We start from the raw sequence: 25,670 nt of genomic DNA on the forward strand, positions 1-25,670 counted from the left end.
ACATGAAAAAATGGTCGACCTCATTAATAATTAAGGAAACGCAACCCAGAAACTACAATGAAATTTTATTTTAATCCCTCCACACTGGCATGTTTCAAAATATTTGATAGAACAAAGTGTGAGAGAGGATGTTGTAGACCAATGGAAACTCCTATGCACTGGTGAAGGAAGTCTAAATTGGTACAGGTGTAGAGGGTCAGGGCCTTGCATACTTAGCACACTCAGCAAGATGTTCAGGAGTACAAGAGACCACTGGAGGAATGTCTCTCCCCACAGTGTCTGGTAGGAAAATACTGGATGGACATTTTTGGGTAACATTATGACAAGATAGGGCCTGTAGCTTGTGCTATTGGCTTAGAAGCATGATATTGAAAACATCTAGGTACCAGACACTTGTTCTGTTTTTGTCAAACAAAGTTTTATCAGTTTGGGGGATGGAACTGAAGGTAATAAAAGAGGCCCTTGTTCACTTTGAGTGGACCATGCTCTACAGTGCTGGGTAGTGGGCCTGTATACAGTATAAGAGCAAGATTGGTAAGATGCACCTCATCCAGATTGGCCACATGCAGAATGTATATATCAATATACAGTTTGAGGGTGGGCCTTCAGGACAAAATGCTGACTTAGTCAGACTTGTTACTTGCCATTGTGCATTCCCCAGGTAGGGATTTTAAGGGACTTGGAAGCCTGCATCCACTTACCTTTGTATATATTGCTGATCTCTCTGCTGTGTATGCCTGACTGTGCTGATTTCCTTCTGTATTCTTCAGATTAGTAAACTTGGTGGATATAAATGGATGTTATCTATGACTTGTCTTGATGTCAGTCTGAGTGAACTGCTGATGTTGATCAGCACAGCTGTCATGCAGATTAGTATCAGAAGCAGGAATGATGTGAAGACCTAGACCATGATGTCTAAGTCCCTGTGGAGAAAGTGCCAGAATAATGAAGGGTAGAAGATAATATTGGAATGACTTGTTAGTCTGCTGACCTGTGTTTTGAGGTTTGTTCTTTCGGCCCACGGTCTTTAGGCTCTCCCAACTGAAAAATCTCAGCTACTGTCAGGAGGTCCCCTCCACACAGTGTGCTCTCTCTCAGTGTTATGGTGGTATGGTGCCCCACTGTTCCTAGCCCTGAGGTACTGCACTTTTTATAATTTCCCTATACTCTGTCCACACTTTTGTAAATAATCCTTTTTTAAAATTCTTCTAGAATTAACCATTTTTGCCAATGGTTTCCTGCCAAGGCTCTGACTGTTACACTTACTTTGGTCTTTCACTCAAAAGAATGATTGAGAGCAAGAATGTGATCTCTCAGTAGTCTTTCTAGATGCCTGCAGCCCGGGAGGAAAGATCCATGGATCCAATACCACGGCTCTGGTATTTAGCCCTCCAACAGACCATGTTTAAAGCTGCAGGCTTTATAGAGTTGGCCTTGGAATATATGTGGTTGGTTTGGTGGACAATGGTCAACATCCATTTTGGAAGCAGCCATTACTAATGCTATGATATTAGTTATAGTATGATAGTTTTAGTATTTATGTTAAGAAGTGGCAATGGTATAACTATGGCCACATAATTCACATCAGTGGTACCTGATGGAATAAGGGCAATGATAATCCAACAAAGTCATTTGGGAAATTGAACTCTGATTACCAGCTAAAGTGGTATACATGGAAACACACTGTCCTGGGAAAGACTCAAACATGAGAAAGAAAAATTACAGTCAATCCTAAATTACTCAACAACAACTTATAAAATGGTACAAGTTCTAGTTTTGGAGGGGGTAAAAGTAATAGGGCTAGTAAAAAAAGTATGCTCAAACATGAAATGGTATGTGAAATGCATTCTGATATGTTGTGTATTCTAAACTTTCTCCTCATTGGATAATTCTAATACATAGGTAGAGGAATCTTATTAGTGTATTTCTTCTTATGAGGGGATGTAAAAGTTGTTACAGAACAAAAATCTGAATCTATAGAACGGAAGCCATGAGAAAAACACTGAACAGGGTTGGTGGTAGGTTGCAGGGTCAGCCCTACAACTGGTCTAAGGTCCTGTTATAGGACTCCCAGATGCAGCTGGGAGCTGGCCTTATTCTAATTCCATAGCAGAGTTCAGGAAGCATTTGGGTCAGGTTAAGTTAGCCTGAGAAAGCTGAGGGTGATTAAGGAGGACTGTGTTTATGCCCAAGTATATTCTGTAGTGCTCTGTAATCATATTGTACACCACATAATGCCAAGATGGATGAGGTTCACCTGGCTCAGGTGAGTGGCTCCTTGGCATGTATCCAGAAGAGATTATATATCATTCATTCAGATTTATCACCTGCACTCTTGTGAGATTCTTTTGAGAGGATCTAAAAGCATATCCCTCTGTCTGTTATTGGATAATATTGCTGAACTCTCTGCTTTGTATCTTAATGGCATTGATTTCTCTCTCCATCCTTCACATCAGTGTTTCCAAACAGTTTCTACTGCAACTCATTAGCAGGTTGTAAAGTCAAGTTTCTGACACGCAAGCAGCATTGAAAGAAATGGAACAGAGAGAAAATTTTAGAGTGCCACACATGTAAAAAGGGGAAATATGGTTTTGTGAAACCTTTGTGTTCCCCTTATAATATGTATATATTATCTACATATATTTAGATTGTGATGTATATATACATGTATATGTTCTTGTATATATAGTAATATATATAAAACTATAAAAAGTATTGCTGTTGGTCATGGTCAAAATTTGTAAGGCATTGTTTTAGATAAATTAGCCTTCTTTGGTTGACAGATGGTGTCTGTGTGTGATTTCTGTTAGCCTGAACTTCTATTGGCATATCAATACAGTGGCCATGCACTCTGAAAAATCCATATTTTGAAGTTTATATGCTATACTTCATTATTGTTATTCAAATATTCAGGTAGTTAAGAATTGACTGATATGATATGGCTCACTAGGGAAGAACCTGGAGCCCCTCATGTAAGGCTTACTTTAAGGGGTATACCTTTTAATTCTAATCTAAGACCAGTGACACTCAACCTTCCTCCGGGGTGACTTTGATAGTGCCTTTTGGTAGAATTCCCCCCTTTCTGTTTGTGTCCCTGAGTTCATTCCTGAGGAATGAGACTTGTCACTCTTCTGAGTTATTCTGTGTGACTGTTTTAGTGACACACCTTTCTGTTCCGGGTGGCTCAGAACCCTACTCCCTTTGAAACTGAGTCCAAATCCTCCATCGTCTTTATGACTCAAATCTCTTCCTTCCCTGTGTGACACTGGACACTATTATATTTGCATTTTAGCAAAGAGCTGCTGAGTTTAGATCCTAGATGGAATCTGACAATCCATGTCATCTGTGAAGAGGACAGACTAACCTGAGAGAGCCAGAGAGGGGTCACTAAACTGTGCTCTACAACAGACTAAATTGGGCAGAGACAAGAGACAGTACAGTGAAACAACAGGTAGATGTGACAGATTCATGGAGAGAAACTTCAAATCAGCAAGGAGATTGTACATCAAAAGAAAGAAGAAAGATCAGGTCTGCCTAATAGCTGATATGTTGGGACTCACTGAGTGGGTGTTTCTGGTTCTATCTGCCACTCAGTTCCTTCTGGGAATGCTGGGGAATGGTTTTATAGAGTTGGTCAATGGCAGCAGCTGGTTCAAGAACAAGAGAATCTCTTTGTCTGACTTCATCATCACTAACCTGGCTCTCTCCAGGATCGTTCTGCTGTGGGTTCTCTTGGTTGATGGTGTTTTAATGGTGTTCTCTTCCAAAGTACGTGAGGAAAGGATAGTAATGCAAATTATTTATGTTTCCTGGACATTTACAAACCATCTGAGTATTTGGCTTGCCACCTGTCTCAGTGTCCTCTACTGCCTGAAAATTGCCAGTTTCTCCCACCCTACATTCCTCTGGCTCAAGTGGAGAGTTTCCAGAGTCGTCATATGGATGCTCTTGGGTGCGCTGCTCTTATCATGTGGCAGTGCCGTGTCTCTGACCCATGGATTTAAGATTTATTCTGTTTTCCGTGGAATCAATGGCACAAGGAATGTGACTGAGCACTTTAAAAAGAGAAATGAATATGGATTGATCCATGTTCTTTGGACTCTGTGGAACCTCCCTCCGTTAATTGTGTCTCTGGCCTCCTACTTTCTGCTCATCCTCTCCCTGGGAAGGCACATGTGGCAGATGCAGCAAAATGGTACCAGTGCCGGAAATCTAAGCACTGAAGCTCACAAGAGGGCCATCAAAATCATCCTCTCCTTCCTCTTTCTCTTCCTACTTTACTTTCTTGCCTTTATAATTACAACAGCCAGTGATTTCCTACCAGGAACTAAGATGGTTAAGATGATTGGAGAAATAATTACAATGTTTTATCCTGCTGGCCACTCATTTATTCTCATTCTGGGAAACAGCAAGCTGAAGCAGATGTTTGTGGAGATGCTCTGGTGTAAGCCTGGTCATCTGAAGTCTGGATCCAAGGGCTCCTTTTCCCCATAGAGCTGCAGAAGGCACAGGAGGGAGCCTGGGAGTCCTTCGGCCTGGCTCAAGACTACAGGGCTCTTCCTTACCCTCCGGGGCACCAGTTCTGTAATATCAGTAGGAGAGAGACAATACTGTTTTGCCCTGTCCCACCTGAGGACACTTCACATGACTTGTCTTTCTCTGGTTGTTTCAGAGAGGGTGAAACAGTCTTTGGAAAATGTCAATTTAATAAGGACTGATACTATATAGACATGGAGTTATATTTTAATAACTATCAGCTTGACATAATGAGCTGATTACTACCTTTAAACTAAAGTTTTTACTGACAGTGATAAGCTGATGTAAATAAAACAGTGTAGGGGACTTGAGGGAAAGAGCAAAAGCATTGCAATTCCACAGTCTTGGGTTTGAATTCTGGTTCTGTCCATTTTCCAAGACTTGTGGCCTTAGGTGAATTACTTAAATTATCTGTCTGCTTCTCTCTTCCCTCGTTTTGAAATGCGAACTATGACATTGACCTCACAGGGTTTTAGAGATTCGTGAGACAAGGTGTGCCAACATTTTAGCACAGCATATTGTATAATAGGTGAAGATATTGTTGTAACTGACAGTGAATTGCACAGCAACAGCAATTCCCACAAGACAGCAGTTTCCACAAATCTACTGTGTAATGACAAGAGCAGCGGAGTGAAAATCAAGACCCTTTGATAGAACTAGGTTCCAATCCAGTCTGTGGTTAAGTCATTTTACCTCAATTTCAATAGTTCTTAAATTCTTTGTCATTTTGCTGAAGCAAATTTTCAAGTAATTTTTAGTTTTTCAGATTGGCCAGAAGTCCAAGTGTTTTTTTTTTTAAGTAACCAAGATGCATATCTGCCTTTAAAATCTCAGAGTTTTATAAAAAAAATAATTTAAGCAGTTTTTATAAGTTTATTTTAAAAAAATTACATGGGTGTTGATTTACTTCCTATCACTGAACAGTGGTGACAAGTCAGTGAGAATATTATTGCTTAAGATCATGAAGAATTCTCAAACTTGTGAACATATTCAGTTAGGACACATAGAAATTCTGAATCTGGATTTCTGTCACTAATGGGGCTCTCAGGTGTAGAGTTTTGTGGCTAAAAATGTGGACCCTGAAGCCAGATAGCCTGGGTGCAAACCCTGACTCCAGCCCTTATGAACTGGGTGAACTTGGGGAAGTTTCTCAACCTCTCTTTGTTTTATTTTCCTGATTTTTAAAATGGGAATAATAATAGTATTTTGTTAATAGGGCTGTTGGAAGGAATGAGTGAATTAGCACATGAAAAATGCTTAGAGTTTCACATAGAGTAACCAACCAATAAATGTTACTATTATTATTATTGTCTTGTTTTGTGAAAGGGGTTATATTTTGACATAGCATGAAGGATCACTACGTTACTTGGAATTTGGTCATATGTAACCAGAAATTAATTTTAGAATTGTTCTGGGATTTATATATTCATTTCTAAAATTAAAGGAATAAAATATCTTTTGGTCTGCATTGTTTGCTTTCAGATTGATCCTTGTTTTTGAAGCTTCTAGGAAAATTCCTGATTCTGACATAAGTTAAAATTCTCTTTCAAAAAGATATCTGTTGAGGGGCCGGCCCGGTGGCGCAGCGGTTAAGTTCGCACGTTCCGCTTCTCGGCAGCCCGGGGTTCGCTGGTTCGGATCCCGGGTGCGGACATGGCACTGCTTGGCAGCCATGCTGTGGTAGGCGTCCCACGTATAAACTAGAGGAAGATGGGCACGGATGTTAGCTCAGACCCAGGCTTCCTCAGCAAATAGAGGAGGACTGGCAGTAGTTAGCTGAGGGCTAATCTTACCCCCCCAAAAAAACAAAACAAACAAACAAACAAAAAAAGATATCTGTTGAAACTTAAAAGAATGATTTAATATTCATTTATAATTTAGTAAAATATAAGGAATCTGCATGGGTACTTTTGTAATTAATAAAAACTTGTGCTTCTTTTCAGCACAGGGCAGTTTAACTATGGAAATCCATGCTGTCTCAATTGGCATCTACTTTGTTAACCCTGACCCCTGCTCTTGAATTCATCCTCACCCACTTTTGAACACTTGTTCCTACATTCTGTCACTTGGACAACTTCTCTTCCTAGCTCTGACCTTCTGGTTCTTCAGCCCTTGCCTGAGTTCCTGATTCTGCCTTCTGCTTTAGGTGTGGGGATTTCTTCTCTTAATTGAACATAACAATTTTCCTAGAGATTTTGGCTTGGCTGTTGTATGGTTCTTGGTCCCTTTGGCTATCTTCTGAAGGATCCCTCCCTTCTCTTTCCACCGTGGCTCCATTAAATCCTACCCCGACCTAACAGATTTAGCTATGGTGCAGTGAACATACTAAAGTTACCACTGCTGGTCATTCTACTGGAACCCAGAGTGTGGGTGGAAAATGTAGCATTTCCTGAGTGGAAGTCTGTTTTAGTCCCATTGGCTGAGAGCAGTTACCTTCCCTGAAAGTAAGTGAAATCACATTCATAGGTGTGGCATCCCCACCCCATCTTGATTCCTATTTCAGAGAAGTTTGGAGGCAACTCTTGGAAAATCTCAGACTTTTTATGTGACTTCAGCCATGTGTGGACTGCCATTAATCAAAGTTAGGGGTGGGAGTGGGGACATGGATCTGAGTGGAAAAAGAGTCTCACCTGTTGCTAAAGGCGCAGTGATGGGAAGTTCAGCAATTTTGGAGAAGATATGGTTTTCTAAATCCACCGGGGGGAATACCTCATCTGCCAGCTCCCCACTGGGTCCCAGGGCATGGGGAAGAATTACCTAATGCTTCAGTCCAAGTTTTGAGAAACCCAAAGGGGCCATCTTGTTTGTTTTGTTTAGCTTTCAATGAATTAATTTTAATTGCTAAATGCCTTAGGACTCTTCAGTCTAGTTGTTTCATGGATAAGGGACCAGAGCATGCTTTCACCTACTATGACCAGGCACCTTGGGTCAAAGTATGGGGATGAGAATTGTCCCTGCATTTAGAGTCCAATTATATGCTTAAAGCTTGTTCCCAAGGTCACATGTCTCCTCCAAACACATCTATTCTTTGGTGTACTGCTGGGGACTTTAACACATGAATTAACAGCAAATCATGACAGATGCCCATGAGACCTTCCAAGTTTCCATCAGGGGCCCCTATGTTCTATCTCTCACAGTACTACTTCTCATTTTTAGCGCTCTCTGACTTCTTGGACCAAGTTCACAGATTCTGACACTTAATGAGATTGAACTGTAGTTTGGGTCCAGGAGCATTATAAATGAAAAAACAAACAACAAAACCAAAAAAATCCCCCAAATTACATTCCAACACTTCTCAGTTTCAGTGCTTACCAGCACTTTTTGTCTTATACAATACTCACAATTTTCCCCAACTATTGATGAACAGGGCTATCTAGAGGATCTTAAGTTGTGTTTGTGATTTTCTTGACTTGGGATAAGTGGAAAGGAAAGTCAATGTTATTTGTTCATATTCTGCAAGAAGTTACACAGAACTGTAACTAAAGCATTACTGTGTATCTGGTACCAGAGTAGTTTGATTGACAGTTAAATGCCTAAGAGGAAATAGCCATGTGTGATCTAAGCATAAATGCAAATCTATAAAGGAAACTCATGAAAGGGCTGACATTTCTTTTCCAAGCAAAAGCAGATCACAGCAAATGATTATGGCACAAATCCATATATATTGCTGGTGAGGGAATGCAAAGTAAAGAAATCATCATGAAAGGGTGGAATTAATTGAAAAAGGCTTTCTCAAGGAAGTGTGAGGTCCTTGAACTTGATTTATTAGATAACAGTAAATCACTGTAGGTGCTAAGAGATGAAAGAGTAACATTGGCATGACCAGAACGACAGATGGAGAAAATGGCTGCAACATCAACAGAGGGGATAGAGAAGTTGGATTCGGGTAATCCGTGGATGTGTGGATGGAGGGGGAGTGGGTAGGAATGAGGCATGGAAATCCCCACCATATTCTGGGGTTGCTATGAAGAAAAGTTGCATTCCCTGTGAAAGAGTGACAGAAACAATGCTGTACTGGCACACTATCATTTGGATTAGAAGTCATTGGAGCCTGCCGTAACTCCTCCATCCAGCTCTCTTTCTCTTGAAGGAGTGGACTCCCAGGTTCACCTAGGCTGTTTAAATTAGGCATTTCTAAGGAAAGTGGATATGAATGTAGAAATAGTAATGCAATCCTTGGAAATTTGCATCTCAGTAAAAGCAGCTGGCTCTTAGCTCACTAATAGCTCATTTGCTACACTGGGGAAAATTAAAAAGGAAATGTCCTTCCTGGCTGGGTATGGTGCCTACTAGTATATTTCAGTATTTCTCCTGCTCCCAGCATCAGCACCACAGCTACTGAATGCTCAATGAGTAAAGATGCTTCGGATATTTTTTATCTGTTCTGTTATTGTCTCAGTAATTTTGACCTGTGTAGGACTCATTGTGAACCTGTTTATTGCAGTAGTCAATTATAAGACTTGGGTCAAAAGCCACAGAATCTCCTCTTCTGATAGGATCCTGTTCAGCTTGGGCATCACCAGATTTCTTATGCTGGGAATTCTTCTACTGAATAATGTCTACATCAACTCTCTGAAAGTTGAAAGGTCAGTCTACTTATCCACTTTTTTCCTGTTGTGTTGGATATTTTTGGACTCTAATAGTCTCTGGTCTGTAACCTTGCTCAACGCCTTGTACTGTGTGAAGATTACTAACTTCCAACACTCCATGTTTCTCCTGCTGAAACGAAATCTCTCCCCAATGATCCCCAGGCTACAGCTGGCCTGTGTGCTGATTTCTGCCTTCACCACTCTCCTGTATGTTTTGCTCAGACAGACATCACCCGTCCCTGAATTTGTGACTGGGAGAAACAGCACAGTATTTAACATCAATGAGGGCGTCTTGTTTTTGGTGACCTCTTTGGTCTCGAGCTCATTTCTCCAGTTCATGATTAATGTGACGTCTGCTTCCTTGTTAATAAATTCCTTGAGGAGACATATACAGAAGATGCAGAGAAATGCCACTGGCTTTTGGAATCCCCAGACGGAAGCTCATGTGGGTGCAATGAAGCTGATGATCTGTTTCCTCATCCTCTACATTCCATATTCAGTTGCTGCCCTACTCCATTATGTCCCTTCTTCTGTAGGGATGAATTTAGGAGCCAGATCCATTTGTGTGATTGTTTCCGCCTTATACCCTCCAGGACATTCTGTTCTTATTATTCTCACACATCGTAAACTGAAAACAAAAGCAAAGAAGATTCTTTGTTTCAACAAATGGTGGAATTTCAGTAGTAAATAGTGGCTGGAGTCACCTTATGGTTTGGCAGCAAGATTTTCTCTATTAGTACTTTTCCCAGTGGTCTGAGGCTTTCATTTCTGTAATTGCTGATCTGACTTTCCAGGCCTCTGAGCACCTGTATTTCAGTTCATTCTCCAATTTCTTTTTCTGCTAATATTTTAAAATTAGGCACTTTCTCAAAGGAACTTGTTTGAGGCATTGCTTGCCTTGTATTTTGCATGGGTGTTGCACCCCTGGATAATAGAGATCACGTTGTTTAATTGACTACTGAAATATAATGGGAAGTTCCCCCAAATTAAGCAAGACATTATGGTTCATATCATTAATTTAGCTGAGAAGTCCTAGGTAGGGGCTCAGCAAATGGGTAAATGGTCATTGGGAGTCACTAGACATCCTTAAAGCACAGCAAGAGAGCACAAAAAGAAAAGGAAAAAAAGTTTCGCAGAGAAGAGGGAGGGAAGAGAAAGTTGAAAGGAAATAGGTATACACTGTGGCAGATGTACAGAAAAAGGGTGCTCAACTTGCTGGGTGATAGTTACTGAGCTATTACTACCAAGAAACTCTAGGATTGAATTTCTAGGTTTGTCCTGGAAAGATGGGAAGGGCCAGAGTTGTTGGTTGGAGGGAAGTGATTAGTGTTAAAGAAGCCCAATCCAGGATGGCTTCAAGGATCTTAAAATCCAGGGAACTAGCCTAAGGTCAAAAGCAAGTGCCAAATAGTAAAATTAACACAGTCTAAGTGCAACTTTGTAAAAGATTGTACCTCATCATCTGATATGGAATTTGGTGGACAGCCAAGAGGTGTCACTGGACCGGTAGCGTCACACTTTTGGTGAATTTATGTCATCTATTTATAAACTTATGCATTGAGTTGTATTGGCACTGCCCAATTCTCCAGGTGAATTCTGTTTGTTTGTTTGTTATTTTTGAGCTGGGGCAGTAGGGCTATGGCTAGAGAGGAGCAGGAATCTGAAGATGGAATATTGTAAGGACAACAGCAGCAGAAGGGGCACAGACTGCACACCATCCTCCCTGAGTTGAGTGGGGTGGGTGTGGACTCAGTCTTCTGTGGGAGCACCAGTAGTAACATTGTGTCAGAACAGCTGGATTGTTCTCTGGATTATAGCGGTGGGGTATATATGGTCTGGGAAAAGGCCTCACTGTAACTCTGTGTCAGTAGGAAGGAGCAAGAGGCCCTGGGTCACTGACTCAGTGGGTGCACAGCTTGCTTGCAAATGAGGTGTGTACATACAGGTACATACTTGACTTGTTTGATAACATTTCTGACCTATTTTAAATAAAGGGAAATTATTTGTCTCAATTTTTCTGCTTTCCTAGTTGGGACAGTGACTGTATAATGATAATCTGAATCCAGGTATCTTAAGAAGAAGTAAATATATTGATATTACTCAGAAAATCTCTCTCTTTCAGTCCCACCTATCCCTCTATATCTTTGACTTCTGTGTGTGTTTTTAAAGGCCTGGGATAATCAGTCTCCCATCTTTATTCTTGCTTTCCAGAAATTCTGGAATTGTACAGAGCTGATCACCTTTCTTTAGAAGCAGTAACTCAATTCATCCTAGATTTGCCTACTGTGAATAATAGCAGATTTTAGAAACTTTCCTACTTTATTGAAATGAGTGATTATGGAGAGAAATCACCCAGGAAGGAAAGAAAAATAACATTAATTAGCTAATACTATTTTCTAAGTACAGGCTAAATAATTTCATATGTCCTTTTATCATCACAATAGCCTGTGAGGTAAACGTTATTATCATAATTTTTACAAAGAGGAACCTGAAGATCTGAGAAGTTAAATGAGTTATCTGAGGACACAACCACTAACTGGTTGAGTTGGGAGGCAAAAGCAAAGCCTGACTTGGAAGCACATTAACTTTCTATGAATGGCCACAGTGCCCCATTTATAAATTCCCCTTCCAGGGAGCCAGTCGTGATGTCTGTGTCCTGTTGAGGGCTGGTGCTAGCATGGACCCTTGAGTACTTTGCTTTGGATGGGCAGCTATCCAGAAAGCCTTGTCTGCCATCTCTGTTGCTTGACTCTTAGTGTGATCTTGTAATATTATGGGAAAACCACATTCTCCTCTGGAAAAACACAATTCTCAAATTGTTAAAAACATAATTTTTATACAGACAGCCTTATGTAACTGAGTTTTATATACCTTTTCAAAAGTAAAGTTTTAATTTTTTATTTTACTTTATTTTACAGAAAATTTGCAAAGGGAGTAGAGAGTTCTCATATTTCCCTCACTCAGTTTTCCTGATGTTAATATCTCACGTAACATGGTACATTTGTTAAAACTGAGAAACTAGCATAGATACAGTAACTTTAACTAAGCTACGGACTTTATTCAGATTTTACCAGTTTTCCCCACTCCTGTTCTTTTTCTCTCCAGGATCCAATCTAGAATATCACATTGCTTTTAGTTCTCGAGTATTCTTTGTCTCTTCTGATCTGTGATGTTTTTCAATCTTTCCTTCTTTTTCATGACCTTGACAGTTTTAAAGATTACTGTTCAGGCATTTTGTAAAATGTCCCTCAGTCTGGGTTTGTCTGATGTTTTTCTCATAGTTAGACCGAGGTTATGAGCCTTTGGGGAAGAGTACAACAGAGGTGAAATGCCCTTCTCATCATGTCACATGAGGGGTGCATGATATCTTTATGACTTATCACTCATTGTGTTAACTGTGATTGTTTGGTTAAGGCAGTGTCTCCCAGGTCCCTCCACTGTCCATTTACTCTGTTTCCTTTTCCAGACTCTCTTGTTTAGAAGTAAGTCTCTAAGTCCACTCACTGTCAAGGGAGGGGGAATTAAGCCCTGCTTCCTAGAGGGTCTCCCAAATTTTGTCTGTTGTACGTCTCTCTCCTCCCAAATTTTTGTACTCATGGAGGCAGACAGAAATAGCTCCTGCTTTCATCTGCCAAGTCCCCTCACTCCATTCACCTTTTCTACTCCAGCAATGCTGCTGAAGCTTGTCATGTTCTTCCTCAAAGACTGTGATCCTTGCTGCCTGCAGGCCATGGAGGACATAGTTGGGCACTTCCTCCTCCCTCCAAATACCTGAATTCCAGTCCCCAAGAGGCGGTACCGACCCAGTGAGCAAGAACCCCACCCCTTCATAAGGTGGTGGGGAAAGAAGCCACAAAAACTATGAATATATGCACATTTATAATTTTTGTTCCTGTTACACCTGCTTGTTAACAATGTGCTTAATCTGCTCAATTTCTGAATTTCTGGACTCATACAGCGCTTTAAGAGAAAAATTAGTTTGCTCAGGTTAACAGCTGCTACAGAAGGGTGCCATCTTGTAGTAATGCAGGCACAGTTCTGGGAAGCATTGAAAAAGGCTGCCTGTGTACAGGAAAACAAAATGTTTGAGTCACTGAGATATGTCAGATGTAGAATAAGGGACGTAGCTATACTTGGTCTGCAACTTGGTTGAGGGAGGGCATTTTTGGGGTGAAAGTGTCAGACCCGAGTCTTTGAAACCGAAATACCTTAGCTACTTAAATCCCTTAGTTACTTCTTCCTCCTTTACGTGGCTTTTTATGCCTTGGTTAGGCTCTCTCCTCTCATCTCCAACTCTTCCCTCTCTGAGTTCACCACTGTTTCGTCTCTAAGACACTCACCGCTGCCTATACTTCTGTCCATTCTATCATAATGGTCATGAGCAATTCGACTTGGAGAATTCTGTGGAAGGTGGACAATTCTTGGAGATCCTAGAGGCCACGACATGGGAGAAAGACCTAGTCAGCCCTGGCTCTAGATAATTGCCAGCAGTAAAATTAATTTAGTGTAAGATTAATTAGGTTTTTGTTCTCAGTTTTTCTTCTCATTTCTTCCTTGATTTTGAAATAAAATAAGAGAGTAACATGAGAAACAATAGAAATCAGAGCTACTGCTCTCTAAGCAATGCAAAGTGCATTATTTTAATAAACTCTGGAAGTCTAAACTGAATTTTCATGTTTTGCATGGAAAGTATCATGTTTTTCTAAATTACTGCAGGTAATCTAATTTTCTTTGCCAATACACTAACTATGTCTCCCCTAATAAAAGGAAGCAGAAAATAACTATAATTTTGAAATAACATGTGTTAAAATAAAAGATGAACCTGTGCGTTAATTGCTAAACACTTTTTAGGCAAGCATTTTTCTTATTGGAACTAACTAATATCTCAGTTCCCTATGTGGTTTAGCCTTTCTTAATGCCAGTAGTAAAGTTGTCTGTCCAGAGACCAGCTTTATATTTCTGGCAATTCTTTTTTCTTTTTGAGGCCAGACTAGGCTTTCTGAATATGCATCAGTTGGCTACCATGTTCTGTATGGAGTTCCACTGCCCAGGACCTAGAGTAGGGCAGGGTGGGAAAGAGGGGCAGTTATGTCTGCTATCAGAAAGTCTCCACAGAAACCCTGCTCTTGGAGAGGTTCATGCCTCATTCGGGTTTTCTGGCCAGTGGCAGACTGTGACCTTCTCCTCTCCCTCTGCACTGCTGCAGCTGGAGTTTTCAGGTGCCAGGTCTTGTAGTTGGGTGGAGATGATGTAGAATGTATGCTCCCTGGCAGCAAGGGCTGTGCGTTGCTCCCCGCTGTGTTCCTGTGCGTGGTACACTGCCTGGCACGTAATAAGCACTCTGTAAATCTAGTCCTACAATCCCATTGTATTATTAGTAGAGCAATTGAGGCCCAGAGAGGGCAGTGGTTTGCCTGCGTTTTCACAGAGCACCTGATGTAGTGCTGGGCCCAGACTCTGGGGCTCCTAACCTCTGGTACAGAACTCTTTCCTCCACACCCATGCTACCTCCCTAAGAATCTCGCCTCACCTCTCTCCTTCTTTCTAAGCAAATTTCTCTTTCTAGCCTGGTTTGAATATTGTATTGTTTTTCTGTTTTCTGTGTAGCAACACAAACTTAGCAGCTTAAAATGACACACATTTGTTATGTCACAGTTTCTGTGGATCAAGAGTCTGGGTACAGCCTAACTGGGCCCTCTGAGCAGGGTCTCACAAGGTGCAATCAAGATGTTGGCTGGGCTGCATCCTTTCTGGAGCTCAGGGTGCTCTTCCAAGCTCACTGGTTATTAGCAGAATTCAGTTCATTGCAGTCGTAGGACTGAGGTCCCCCTTTTCTTGCTGGCTGTCAGATGGGGGCCAGTACCAGCATCTAGAGGCCTCTTGCAATTTCGCACTGTGTGGCTGTCTCACAATGTGGCAACTGGATTCTTCAAGGCCAGCAGGAGGGCTCAGTCCCTCTTCCAAGACTTTGAGTGATTAAGTCCAGCCCACCCAAGATAATCTCCTTTTTGATGAACTCAAACTTGACTGATTTGGGACTTAATTACATCTGCAAAAGCCCTTCATCTTTGCCATATAATGTAACCTAATCACAGAAGTGACATCCTATCTTATTCACAGTCCCAGCTCTGATCAAGGATTATTCAGGGTGTGTCCACCACGGGGTGGGAATCTTGGGGGCCATTTTAGAATTCAGCCTACCATAAACATGTTTGTGTTGAGCTGGTCCTAGGGTAGTTGGAATCTGGACAATAAATGAACCATTTTTCCGATGTTTCTTCATAACTGTACTCATCTGTTTTCACTTCTTTGAGCTCATCTCCTTCCTCTAAGACCTTGATGTGAGATAATATGCTAAGTCCAGTATGTGTGGATAAGTGATCACAAAGTGAAGATGACCTCAAAGACCCTGATTAACAGTAATGACTCCTATACCTGACTTTCTATATTTTTTATTATTTGACACTTAAATATAATATGTTTTGGTTCTCTGTTTAGTTTCCCCAAACTTTTCCTACTTCTCTCTTTAATAATGAAATATATTTTTAGTTTCTGAGTTTATGCGGCTTTCATGTTCAAGGTTCTTTTCATGAAAATAAAATTTCTTTTTTAGACATATGAACTCATATCTGGCACTGTATAGAACCTGAGAATGTTTTGATTGGATCTTTCTTGTTGAGAGGTCTTATTATATTATGTGCTGGTGTCTAGACATTAGCGCATGACCCTTGAGAAGGAGAGTTGGTGTCTGTGGTACTGTTTCAAATCTCTGAGTCTAGGCTCAAGGTTCACTCGTGTGGATGCAAATACAGAGCAAATCGTAACTTCTCAACTCTCTGTTCCTGGTCAGAGCTGTTCAGTCTCTGCTTGAGGAGAAGTTACAGAAGGACAAGACCAAATCTGGATTTGGTAGTGTGACAATTCACCGTGAGTGTGGTATCACCTTCAGGGGATCTGAAACTCAACCAGAAGCCACACACATTCATTGACGTGGTGCCTTCAGTAAGAGACGGGAGTGAGAGACTCTCTTCCCCAGCCATGCTGATTGCTGCCCTAAGACTGCTGATGCTGGTGGCAGTGGCTGAATTTCTCATTGGCCTGGTTGGAAATGGAATTCTTGTGGTATGGAGTTTTGGAGAATGGGTCAGAAAATCCAAGGGGTCCTCATACAACCTCATTGTGCTGGGCCTGGCTGTTTGCCGATTTCTCCTGCAGTGGTTGATTATGATGGACTTAATCCTGTTTCCGCTTTTCCAGAGCAGCTGTTGGCATCGCTATCTCAGTGTCTTCTGGGTTCTGGTAAGCCAGGACAGCCTGTGGTTTGCCACTTTCCTCAGATTCTTCTACTGCAGGAAGATCACGACCTTTGAACACCCCATTTACTTGTGGCTGAAGCAGAGGGCCTATTGCCTGAGTCTCTGGTCTGGGGTACCTCATGATCAGTTTGTGACTTGTGGTCCACATTGGCTTAAAGCCTTGCAATCCTTCCCATGGAAACAGCAGCATTCTATACCCCTTTTCAAACTGGCACTATCTGTGTATTTTACATCTCAGTGCAGGAAGTGTGGTGCCTTTCATGGTGTTTCTGGTTTCTTCTGGGATGCTGATCGTCTCTTTGTATAGACACCACAGGAAGATGAAGGCCCATACAGCTGGTAGGAGGGATGCTCGGGCTCAGGCTCACATCACTGTCCTGAAGTCCTTGGGTTGCTTCCTTGTACTTTACGTGGTTTATGTTCTGGCCAGCCCCTTCTCCATCACCTCCAAGTATTCTCCTGCTAATCTCACTACTGTCTTCATCTCTGAGACACTCATGGCTGCCTATCCTTCTCTTCATTCTGTCATATTGATCATGGAGAATCCCAGGGTGAAGCAGATTTGTCAGAGAATTTTGTGGAAGATAATGTGTGCTTGGAGATCTTGGGGCCTGTGATCTGGGGAGAAAGGAGTGGCCAAACTTTTGAGTCTTTTGACTTGAGACTTTTGTCTTGAGACTTTTGAGACACTCTTTTGATAGTTCTCTATAAGGGAGTTGACTTAAACATCTTTTAAAATTTTCCTTCTTTGACATCAAATCAACAAATGGACAACAGGAAATAAAAACCAATACTATTTCTCTTTTGGCAATGCAAAGTACATTGTTTTAATGTATTAGAGAAGTCAAGGCTGGGGCTTTATGTTTGCTAAAAGAGGTATTATATTGTTTTTATGTAGCAAATAATTCATTTATTTTTAAATTACATGTATAAGTCTTGTTTTTCTTATTATAGGAAACAGATTAGGCACAATTAGTATAGTGGTAATTAATTTTTATGAAATTTCACCTATCCATTAGCATTAGTTATTTTAGATAAGCTTTTTAAAAGAAGAAGTATCAAGTAATTTTTTCATTTCTCTACTCTAATAGGTCTAGTTGTCTAACTGGAAAACAAAGCAAAACATCCTTATGTTTCTGGAAGTTTCTTTGAGCCCTAGACTTGCCTTTTAGGACAAAAGTCAGTTGGCTGTCATGATCTGTGTTAAGCTCCAAAGCCCAGGACCTGGAGTGGGGCAAGATGGGAATGAGGGGCACTTTCTTGCTCTAAAAAGGGACACTGCTCCCTGAAGAGGTCAAGCCTTATCCTCTGATCACTTAGCCATCCTGACTGTCCACTCTGACCTCTCCACAGCCTGGAGTCAGAGTTTTGGCCTAGTCTTTGAGTTGGATGGAGATCATCTAGAATGTCAAATCCATGGCAGCAGGAATTGTGTCTGTTTTTGTTTTCTCCTGGGCTCCTGGTGCTTCGAACACTACTTAGCCCATAGTAAGAACTTAACAAATGTTTTCTAATGTAGAATGCTCAAGTTTATGAGTAATTTTAAACGGATGAAATAAGCAACTAATTTTTCAAGTTTGATATTGGTGGGATATCTGGGAGCCAAGATCCAAACTCATGACAGACTGAAGAGTCTATGACTTGCTTTTCTTAGGAACAAAATACTTGCATTCTCCCAGTGACCTTTTGGGATTGGATTTCCTTCCTTTTTAGTACATGATTTAGCTCATGATGGGTGTGAAGCTACTTTGTGTTTTATACAAGAAAACAAATCTGGAGGCAAATGTGTATTCTTGAAATTGATTCCTATGTAATTAAACCTCGTATAGTTTGCATTCTCAGAGCTGCAGCAGGATCCATGTGTATGTGCGTATGTGTGTGCATGCATGTAGATATTGCTAGCCTTCCTTTCTACAGCCTAGAGGAGGACTAAAAAAGATTGAAACAGTACAGAAAGGTAGAAAACAAATAGCAACATTTTCTCGTTCCATTCTCCATTATTAGTCCCACTGTGCAGATATAGAAGTATTTTAACATTTGTCTTTGTTCTTCTAGTGATTACTTTCACAACTCTAAGTAATAAGATTTGGCCTCTCTTACTTGGTTTATCAACTTTGAACTGGAACTTTTGAATCCCATTGAGCAAAGTTTGGGGATTATCTCACTTAACCCCAAATCCATTCCCCTCTCCTAAATTTGATTAGTTTTAGTTGTCATTCTTCTAGTCATTAATTTTATAACTTTAGGAATTATGTTTTTAACTTTACTTTCTTGAACCATAACTTATGACAGTATCTACAGAATCTGAATTCTGTAGAAGGAAGAAATTAATACTTCAACTTTCCTGTTCTTTTCCCATATCCCAACTCATACGTCCAACTTCATGTGACTTAGGGTGAAACTACACTTATTGAAGGAAATTGGCTGGCTCATAAAATCACTGGGAAGGGTGGAAAGTCAGTATCAGAATGGGAACCAAGAGAGTTTATACAACTGAGAACACAACTAAGCCACTCTTCAGGAACTGGTGCTGGCACCACTGCTCATATTTCAACTGTCAGCATTGCATCTTTGACATTGTCACTGCCTCTGTGAATGTATCTTTTTGAGTCATAGCTCTAAGGTCCAAAATCCTGGCTAAGAGTCTCCTGTTGGCTGATTGTAGGTCACACACCTGCCCTAGCTGGCAGGTCCTGGGGCTTTAAGGAGTCTGATTCCCCTTTGGCTTCTGAAATATGTGTTTTTAAATTAGATGAAATAAAGTACTCAATAGTTAGATTAAGCAGCAGACTCGATTCAGCTGATTGTGAATTAGTGAACTAGAAGTTCAGCTCAAGGAACTCTCTCAGAAAGTATCAGGAAGCAATGGAAAGATGGAAAATGCAAGGAAAAGAAAAGCTATATGGCACATAGAAATAACAGGGTAATTATCTATGTAAGTGGAGTCTCAGAAGGAGATGGAAAAAATGAACAGAAGGAATGAAATATTTGAAGAATTAATGACCAAGAATTGCGCTGAGTTAAAGAAAGATTTGTGCCGGCTCCGTGGCCGAGTGGTTAAGTTCGCACTCTCCGCTGCGGCGGCCCAGGGATCGGATCCTGGGCGCGGACATGGCACTGCTCGTCAGGCCACATTGAGGCGGCGTCCCACATCCCACAACTAGAAGGACCTGCAACTAAGATACACAACTGTGTACAGGGGGCGTTTGGGGAGATAAAGCAGAAAAAAAAGGGAAAAGGAAAAAGAAAGATTAAAAGAAACCTATATTAAAAGGCTTGAAGGGTGGTGTCAAAGAAGACAGGTAAGGTGAAAGGCAAACCTTCAGCACATTATAGAAAAATTTAAGAATATCAAACACAAAAGGAAAGTTTATAAAACTGTAAGAGAGAAAGAGAAGATCAAGAATCAGAGAAACACTTCTCAGCAGAATGTCGAGCAAGATTTTGCATTGCAATTTATTCTAATAAATATTTTACTCTTATTTTCAAATAATACCAAGAAGAAAAGTTTAGAAATATTTCTGGCTAGCAGCATATTTTGTATTGATTATATACAGGAAGTTAATCATAAAAATGTCGATGAAGGCTTAGTGGATTGATGATCATGAGGTTACTGAGTAAATCTGAAATGTTTTAACAATCAAAGAAAATCTTGAAACTCTAAAGGATTTTGAAAGAAAGTTATATCATATTCACAACCGGATTAAGGGGTCGTTGTTGCATATAATTGGAGATAATTCTAGGTGGGAAAATGTCTCTGGCACAAATAATTGCCAGTGCTACAAAATTTGATAGAATGAAGTAAAGGAAATGGGAGAAATAGATAAAAAAAAATTAAGCATGTAGATTGAAGACAAAAGAAACTATCAGGGGCAACTTACTCTCAATTAGAGAGAAAGCCTTAGCAATATATGAGCATTTTAAGAAGAAAGCTGAACACTTTGCTGAAGTGCTTTCCTTTAGTGGGAGCTAGTGGAGTGGCTTCAAGAACCTCTACATTCTACACAATCTTGAGTTAATGACGAAATTATGAGTGAAGATTAAGTAGCTGTGAAAACATTCCCCCTGTGTTTTAAATAAGTATATTGTTAGATAAGGCTATAGTCTCGTTCAGGTTTTTTTTTTTAAAGATTGGCACCTGAGTTAACATATGTTGCCAATCTTCTTTTTTTTGTTGTTCTTCTTTTCCCCAAAGCCCCCCAGTACATAGTTGTATATTCTAGTTGTGAGTGCCTCTGATTGTGCTGTGTGGGACGTCACCTCAACATGGCCCGATGTGTGATGCCATGTCCGCACAGAGGATCCGAACTGGCGAAACCCCTGGCCACAGAAGCAGAGCACGCGAACTTAACCACTCGGCCGTGGGCCGGCCCCAAGATTTTTAATTGTAGTGAAACTGATCTCTAGAAATTAATGCCCTCAAAGATTTGTACTTTGAAAGAAGAACAAGCTCCAGTTTAAGAGCTATGAACAAAGAACTGAGGCTGAGCACAAAGGCTAGCAGAGATGTATCTTTCTAGAATCCTTATTAGCATTGTTTTTATTTCAGTTAGTGCTTTGGTTACAAAGTTACATAGATTTTCAATAGCCTTCTTCAACATTATTTTCCTAATAGGCTCTTTTACTTTTTGTACATGATTTTGCAGAGTTTGAAGTTTTATGAGAACACATATATCACTTTATAGCAGGAGTGCTTGTCATAAGCTTGTCATGATGATTAAGTGAATTAATATATGCAAAGTGCTTAGAAGAGTGACTAGTGCATAGCAATAGCTATAAATATTTACCTTTAATATTATTATCATACTACTCTTTGGGAACAGTAACTTTAAATATTTTCACTGGCAAGGAATAATTAAAGATAGAGAAAATAGGATGGAAGTACCACATGAATATGGTTTGGCGGTGATTTCCCAAGTATCTGGGTGCTTCACCATCACTTGCTAGTTCCTTTAACCCTGCCCACACCTTTATAAATCATTTATTAAATTCTCTTCAATTACTTATTTGTCTTGTTTCTTCTGACTTATATTAAAAAGTCAAAATTTTGTTCTTTGAAAAGACTTATAAAGTAACAAATCCACAAATCTATTAATATAGATTAATAAAAGAGAAAAGCTGATAACATGATCTTGTATGTAGAAAATCCTAACGAATACACAATAAAGTTATTAGAAGTAGTAAACAGCTTCAGCAAGGTTACAGGATACAAGATCAATATACAAAAATCAATTGTATATCTGTACACTGGCAATGAACATTTCAAAAATGAAGTTTAGAAAGCACTTCTATTTACAATGGCATTAGTAAGGAATAAGATACTGAGGAATAAACTTACCAGAAGTACAAGATTTATACACTGAAAACTATAAGACTTTCTGAAAGAAATTAAAGAAGACCTAAATAAATGGGAAGACATCTCATGTTCATGGATTGCAATACTTAATATTTTGAAGATATCAATACTCCTCAGATTGATCTCAGATCAACACAATCCCTATCTGAATCCCAGTTGGCTTTTTTTTTTCAGAAATTGACAAGTTGGTCCAAAAATTCATATGGTGTTGCAGGAGACCCATGATAACCAAAATAATTTTGAAAAAGAACAAATTTGGAGGACTCACATTTCCCAATTTCAAGACTTACTATAAAGCTGTAGTAACCAAGACAATGTGGTATTGGCATAATGATAGACATATGAATGAGAATTGAGAGTCCAGAAATAAACTCTCACACTTGTGGTTAAATGATTTTCGTTAAGGATGCCAAAACAATTCAACAGTAAATAGTCTTTTCAACAGATGGTGCTGGGACAACTGGATGTCCACATCCAAAAGGATGAAGTTAGATCCTTACCTCATCCCATGTATATAAGTTGACTAAAAATATATCGTAGACTTAAGTGTAATACCTACAACTACATAACTCTTAGAAAAAAACTTACAGGAATAAGTCTTGATGATTTTAGCTTAGGCGATGGTTTCTTAGATATGACACCAAAAGTATAAGCAGCAACAACAAAATAGATAAATTAGGCTTCAACAATTTAAAAAACGCAAGAAAGAGAAAAGACAAACTATAGAATAGGAAAAGTATTTGCAAATAATATATCTGATAAAAGACTTATATCCAGGATATATAAAGAACTCTTAGAACTCTGTAGTAAAAAGACAATCCAATTAAAAACTGGACCGAGAGTTTGAATAGGTATTTTTCCAAAGAAGATGTACCAATGGCCAACAAGCACATGAAAAGATGGTCAACATCCTTAGTCATTAGGGAAATGCAAACCAAAGCCACAACGAGCTACCACTTCATACCCATCAGGATAGCTAAAATAAAAAAGACAAAAATACATGTTGATGAAGATGTGGAGAAATGTATTACTGGTAGGGACATAACTTGGTGCAGCCACTTTGGAAAACAGTTTGGTAGTGCCTCAAAATATTAAACACATAGTTACCATAAAACCCAGCAATTCCACTCATAGGTATACAGCCAAGAGAAATAAAAATACATATCCATACAAGAGCTTGCACATGAATGTTCATGGCAACATTGTTCATAACAGTCAAGAAGTAGAAATAACCTAAATGTCCACCATCTGATGAATGGATAAACAAAATGTGTTATATATAAATATATATACATTCATACAAAGGAATATTAGTCAGCCATAAAAAGGAAAGAAGTACTGATATATGCTACAACATGGATGAACCTTGAAAACATGCCAAGTGAAAGAAGTCTATCACAAAAGACTACATATTATATGATTCCATTTATATGAAAGGTCCAAAATAGTAGATTTAGTATTAGTAGATAAATAAAATAGTAGATAAAGACATATTAAAGACATAAGGATTGGGAAAAAAGAAATAAAACTGTCATTATTTTAAGAGGATATGATTGTCTACATAGGAAATCCCAATAATTTACAAAATATTAGGAAATAAGTTAATTTAGAAAGGTAGCTGGATATAAGGTCAGTGCACAAAAGTTAATGTGTTCCTAGGTGGGAGTATGAAGCAATTAGTAAATATGAGTTTTTAAAAGACCATCTTTTACAGCCTGTAGTATAAAGCTTTAGACAGTAGAGCTTCATGGTGAAAGTTAATTTCAGATTCTCAATCTTGGTTGAATGAATCTCAAGCTTGCAGGATCACTTTGGTAGATTAGAAAATATCCTGATGCCCAGGCCATACCAAAGAGCAATTAAATCAGAATCTCTGAGATAGGAGCCAAGCATCATGTCTTAAAGTTCCCCAGGTGATTCTGATGTGCAGCAAATGTTGAGAAGAGTAGATCATTAATCTCATTGGAGTTTTCCTGATGCGTAATCAATTTAATTACCATAGTATCATGTTGAGATGAACTTATATTGAATATAGGGTAAAAGATGACTTTAAAAAAATAGGTATCAACAATTCAGGCTTTCTTTCCTTTAATAAGTTCTTGTAATTCAGTACTTTCTGGATATTTCTGAGGAACTAGAAAAAGAGTTGGAGGAACTTCTGTTGACAGCAGCATTCACTCCAAGGCCCGTAGCTTTGTATCAACTGGCTTTGGATTTTCCTGGTATCCCCACGGGAGCATTTGCCAAATCATTACTTCTGAGAAATCCCTTGCCCTTTACCCTTCTTTTGCCCTTTTGTCCTTGGCATCACTGTCTAGGTACACTCAGACTCAGGAGCCACGTGTTATCACACTTTATTATTACATTTGCCATGAACGCATGCTCCATCCTCACTTTCCCATCCCTGATCACCGCATTCTCACTATTCCATGTTAATCATGATATCTCTGGGAGAGCAGACACCACTTCCCTTTCAGTTCCCTTTTCTACATTCCTGGCATTCCTAAGGAGAATTCTTAGAACCTGCGCAAGTTTTGGTTACCTTGTCAAATGAGTCTTTATATGTACTCTATTTAAAATGTTGCCTCAGCACCTTAGTGTTCCCAGTTCCACTATATTTTCATTTTCATAGTGCTTTTCTGACATAATACGTTTTTAAATTTATTTAACTACCTGTGTCCCTAAAGTAGAATATATACAGCACAAGGACAGGGATCTTTTCGCTTGTTTTCCTCCTGTATCTTCAGTGTTTAGAAGAGTAGGTATTGTTGAATGAATAGCTATGGGCACAAAAATGGAACCATAATGTATACACTATTTTATAAACTGAGTTTTGTCCTTTAATTTTCATGTTATTACACATTCTTCTGCATCATTTTAAATGATTACATATATTATTGCATATGATCGTACTGCTTTTTTTTTTTTTTTACAAGCAACCCTCTATGGCTTATAACCTGCCCTGCCTCCCTCACAGTTTTTCCTTTCTACAGTGCTACAACATACATCCTTATAAAACTCTAAGAAGTAGAAGTCAGAGAATATGCATAATTCTAAGTTTTTTCATATACGTTGCCAAATTTTCACAGAAGATGAATATACTTCCATCAGAGGTGGGGGGTCCTAATTTTAAATAGGGTAGTCAGACAAGACTTCACTGAGAAAATAATATTTAAACAAAGATTTTAGGAAGTGAGAGAAATAGCTATGCAGGGATCTGGGGAAAGTGCAAAAGTTTTGAGGCAAAGATGTGTCTAATGTGTCTAAGGATGAGCAAGGAGGCCCATGTGGCTGGAGTAGAGGGTGCAATGGGGCCCATGTCTTTTAGGGGTCTTATAGACCATTGTACAGACTTTAATTTTTATCCTGAGTGATAAGGAGCCTTTGGAGGATTCTTAGCAGAGGCAAGTGACAAAACTTGAATTACATTTTAAAAGGTCACTTTGGAGGTTGTATTGAAAATAGGTCAAAATTAATAAGGCAAATGTAGAAGAAAGGAGATGAGTTAGGAGGATATTGCAATAATCCAGGCTTACCAGAGTGGCAGCATGGAGGCAGGGAGAGGTGGTAAGATTGTTAACAGGTTTGAAGATAGAACTGGCAGAATTTACCTCTAGATTGGATATGAGATATAAGAGAGGAGAGGAATCAAAAGTGACTCCAAAATTTTTGGCTTGAGTAAATTGCAGTCTCATCAGCTTATATGGGGAAGACTGTGGGTGAAGCAGGTTGATCTGGCAGTAGGACTTAGACATCAGTTTTGGACATGTTAATTTTGAGATATTTATTAGATATCAAAGTAGAAATGTTAAGTAGACAGATGAATATATAACACCGGAAGTCAAGGCAAAAGTGCAAACTGGAGGTATACAT

General features: G+C 39.5%; 4 protein-coding genes across 4 annotated transcripts in view; all 4 read left to right on the top strand.

The window, feature by feature from the left end:
• The window catches only part of SSBP1 (single stranded DNA binding protein 1), a 55,374-nt gene that overhangs the window by 18,948 nt on the left and 10,756 nt on the right, over positions 1–25,670 (top strand). The gene's annotated exons all lie outside the window — the stretch shown is intronic.
• On the top strand, positions 1,353–4,639 carry TAS2R3 (taste 2 receptor member 3). The gene has a single exon (XM_023639845.2). The coding sequence runs from the start codon at positions 3,469–3,471 to the stop codon at positions 4,492–4,494; it is 1,026 nt and encodes a 341-aa protein (XP_023495613.1). The 5' UTR covers positions 1,353–3,468; the 3' UTR covers positions 4,495–4,639.
• Positions 8,896–10,326, top strand: TAS2R4 (taste 2 receptor member 4). The gene has a single exon (XM_070266022.1). The coding sequence runs from the start codon at positions 8,896–8,898 to the stop codon at positions 9,814–9,816; it is 921 nt and encodes a 306-aa protein (XP_070122123.1). The 3' UTR covers positions 9,817–10,326.
• TAS2R5 (taste 2 receptor member 5) lies at positions 16,070–19,782 on the top strand. The gene is given in 2 exon segments (XM_023639847.2): positions 16,070–16,546; positions 16,548–19,782. Coding segments are annotated over 2 exon segments (894 nt in total). The 5' UTR covers positions 16,070–16,163; the 3' UTR covers positions 17,059–19,782.

The sequence above is a fragment of the Equus caballus genome, chromosome 4 (genome assembly GCF_041296265.1).
Source record: "Equus caballus isolate H_3958 breed thoroughbred chromosome 4, TB-T2T, whole genome shotgun sequence".
Classification (NCBI taxonomy): domain Eukaryota; kingdom Metazoa; phylum Chordata; class Mammalia; order Perissodactyla; family Equidae; genus Equus; species Equus caballus.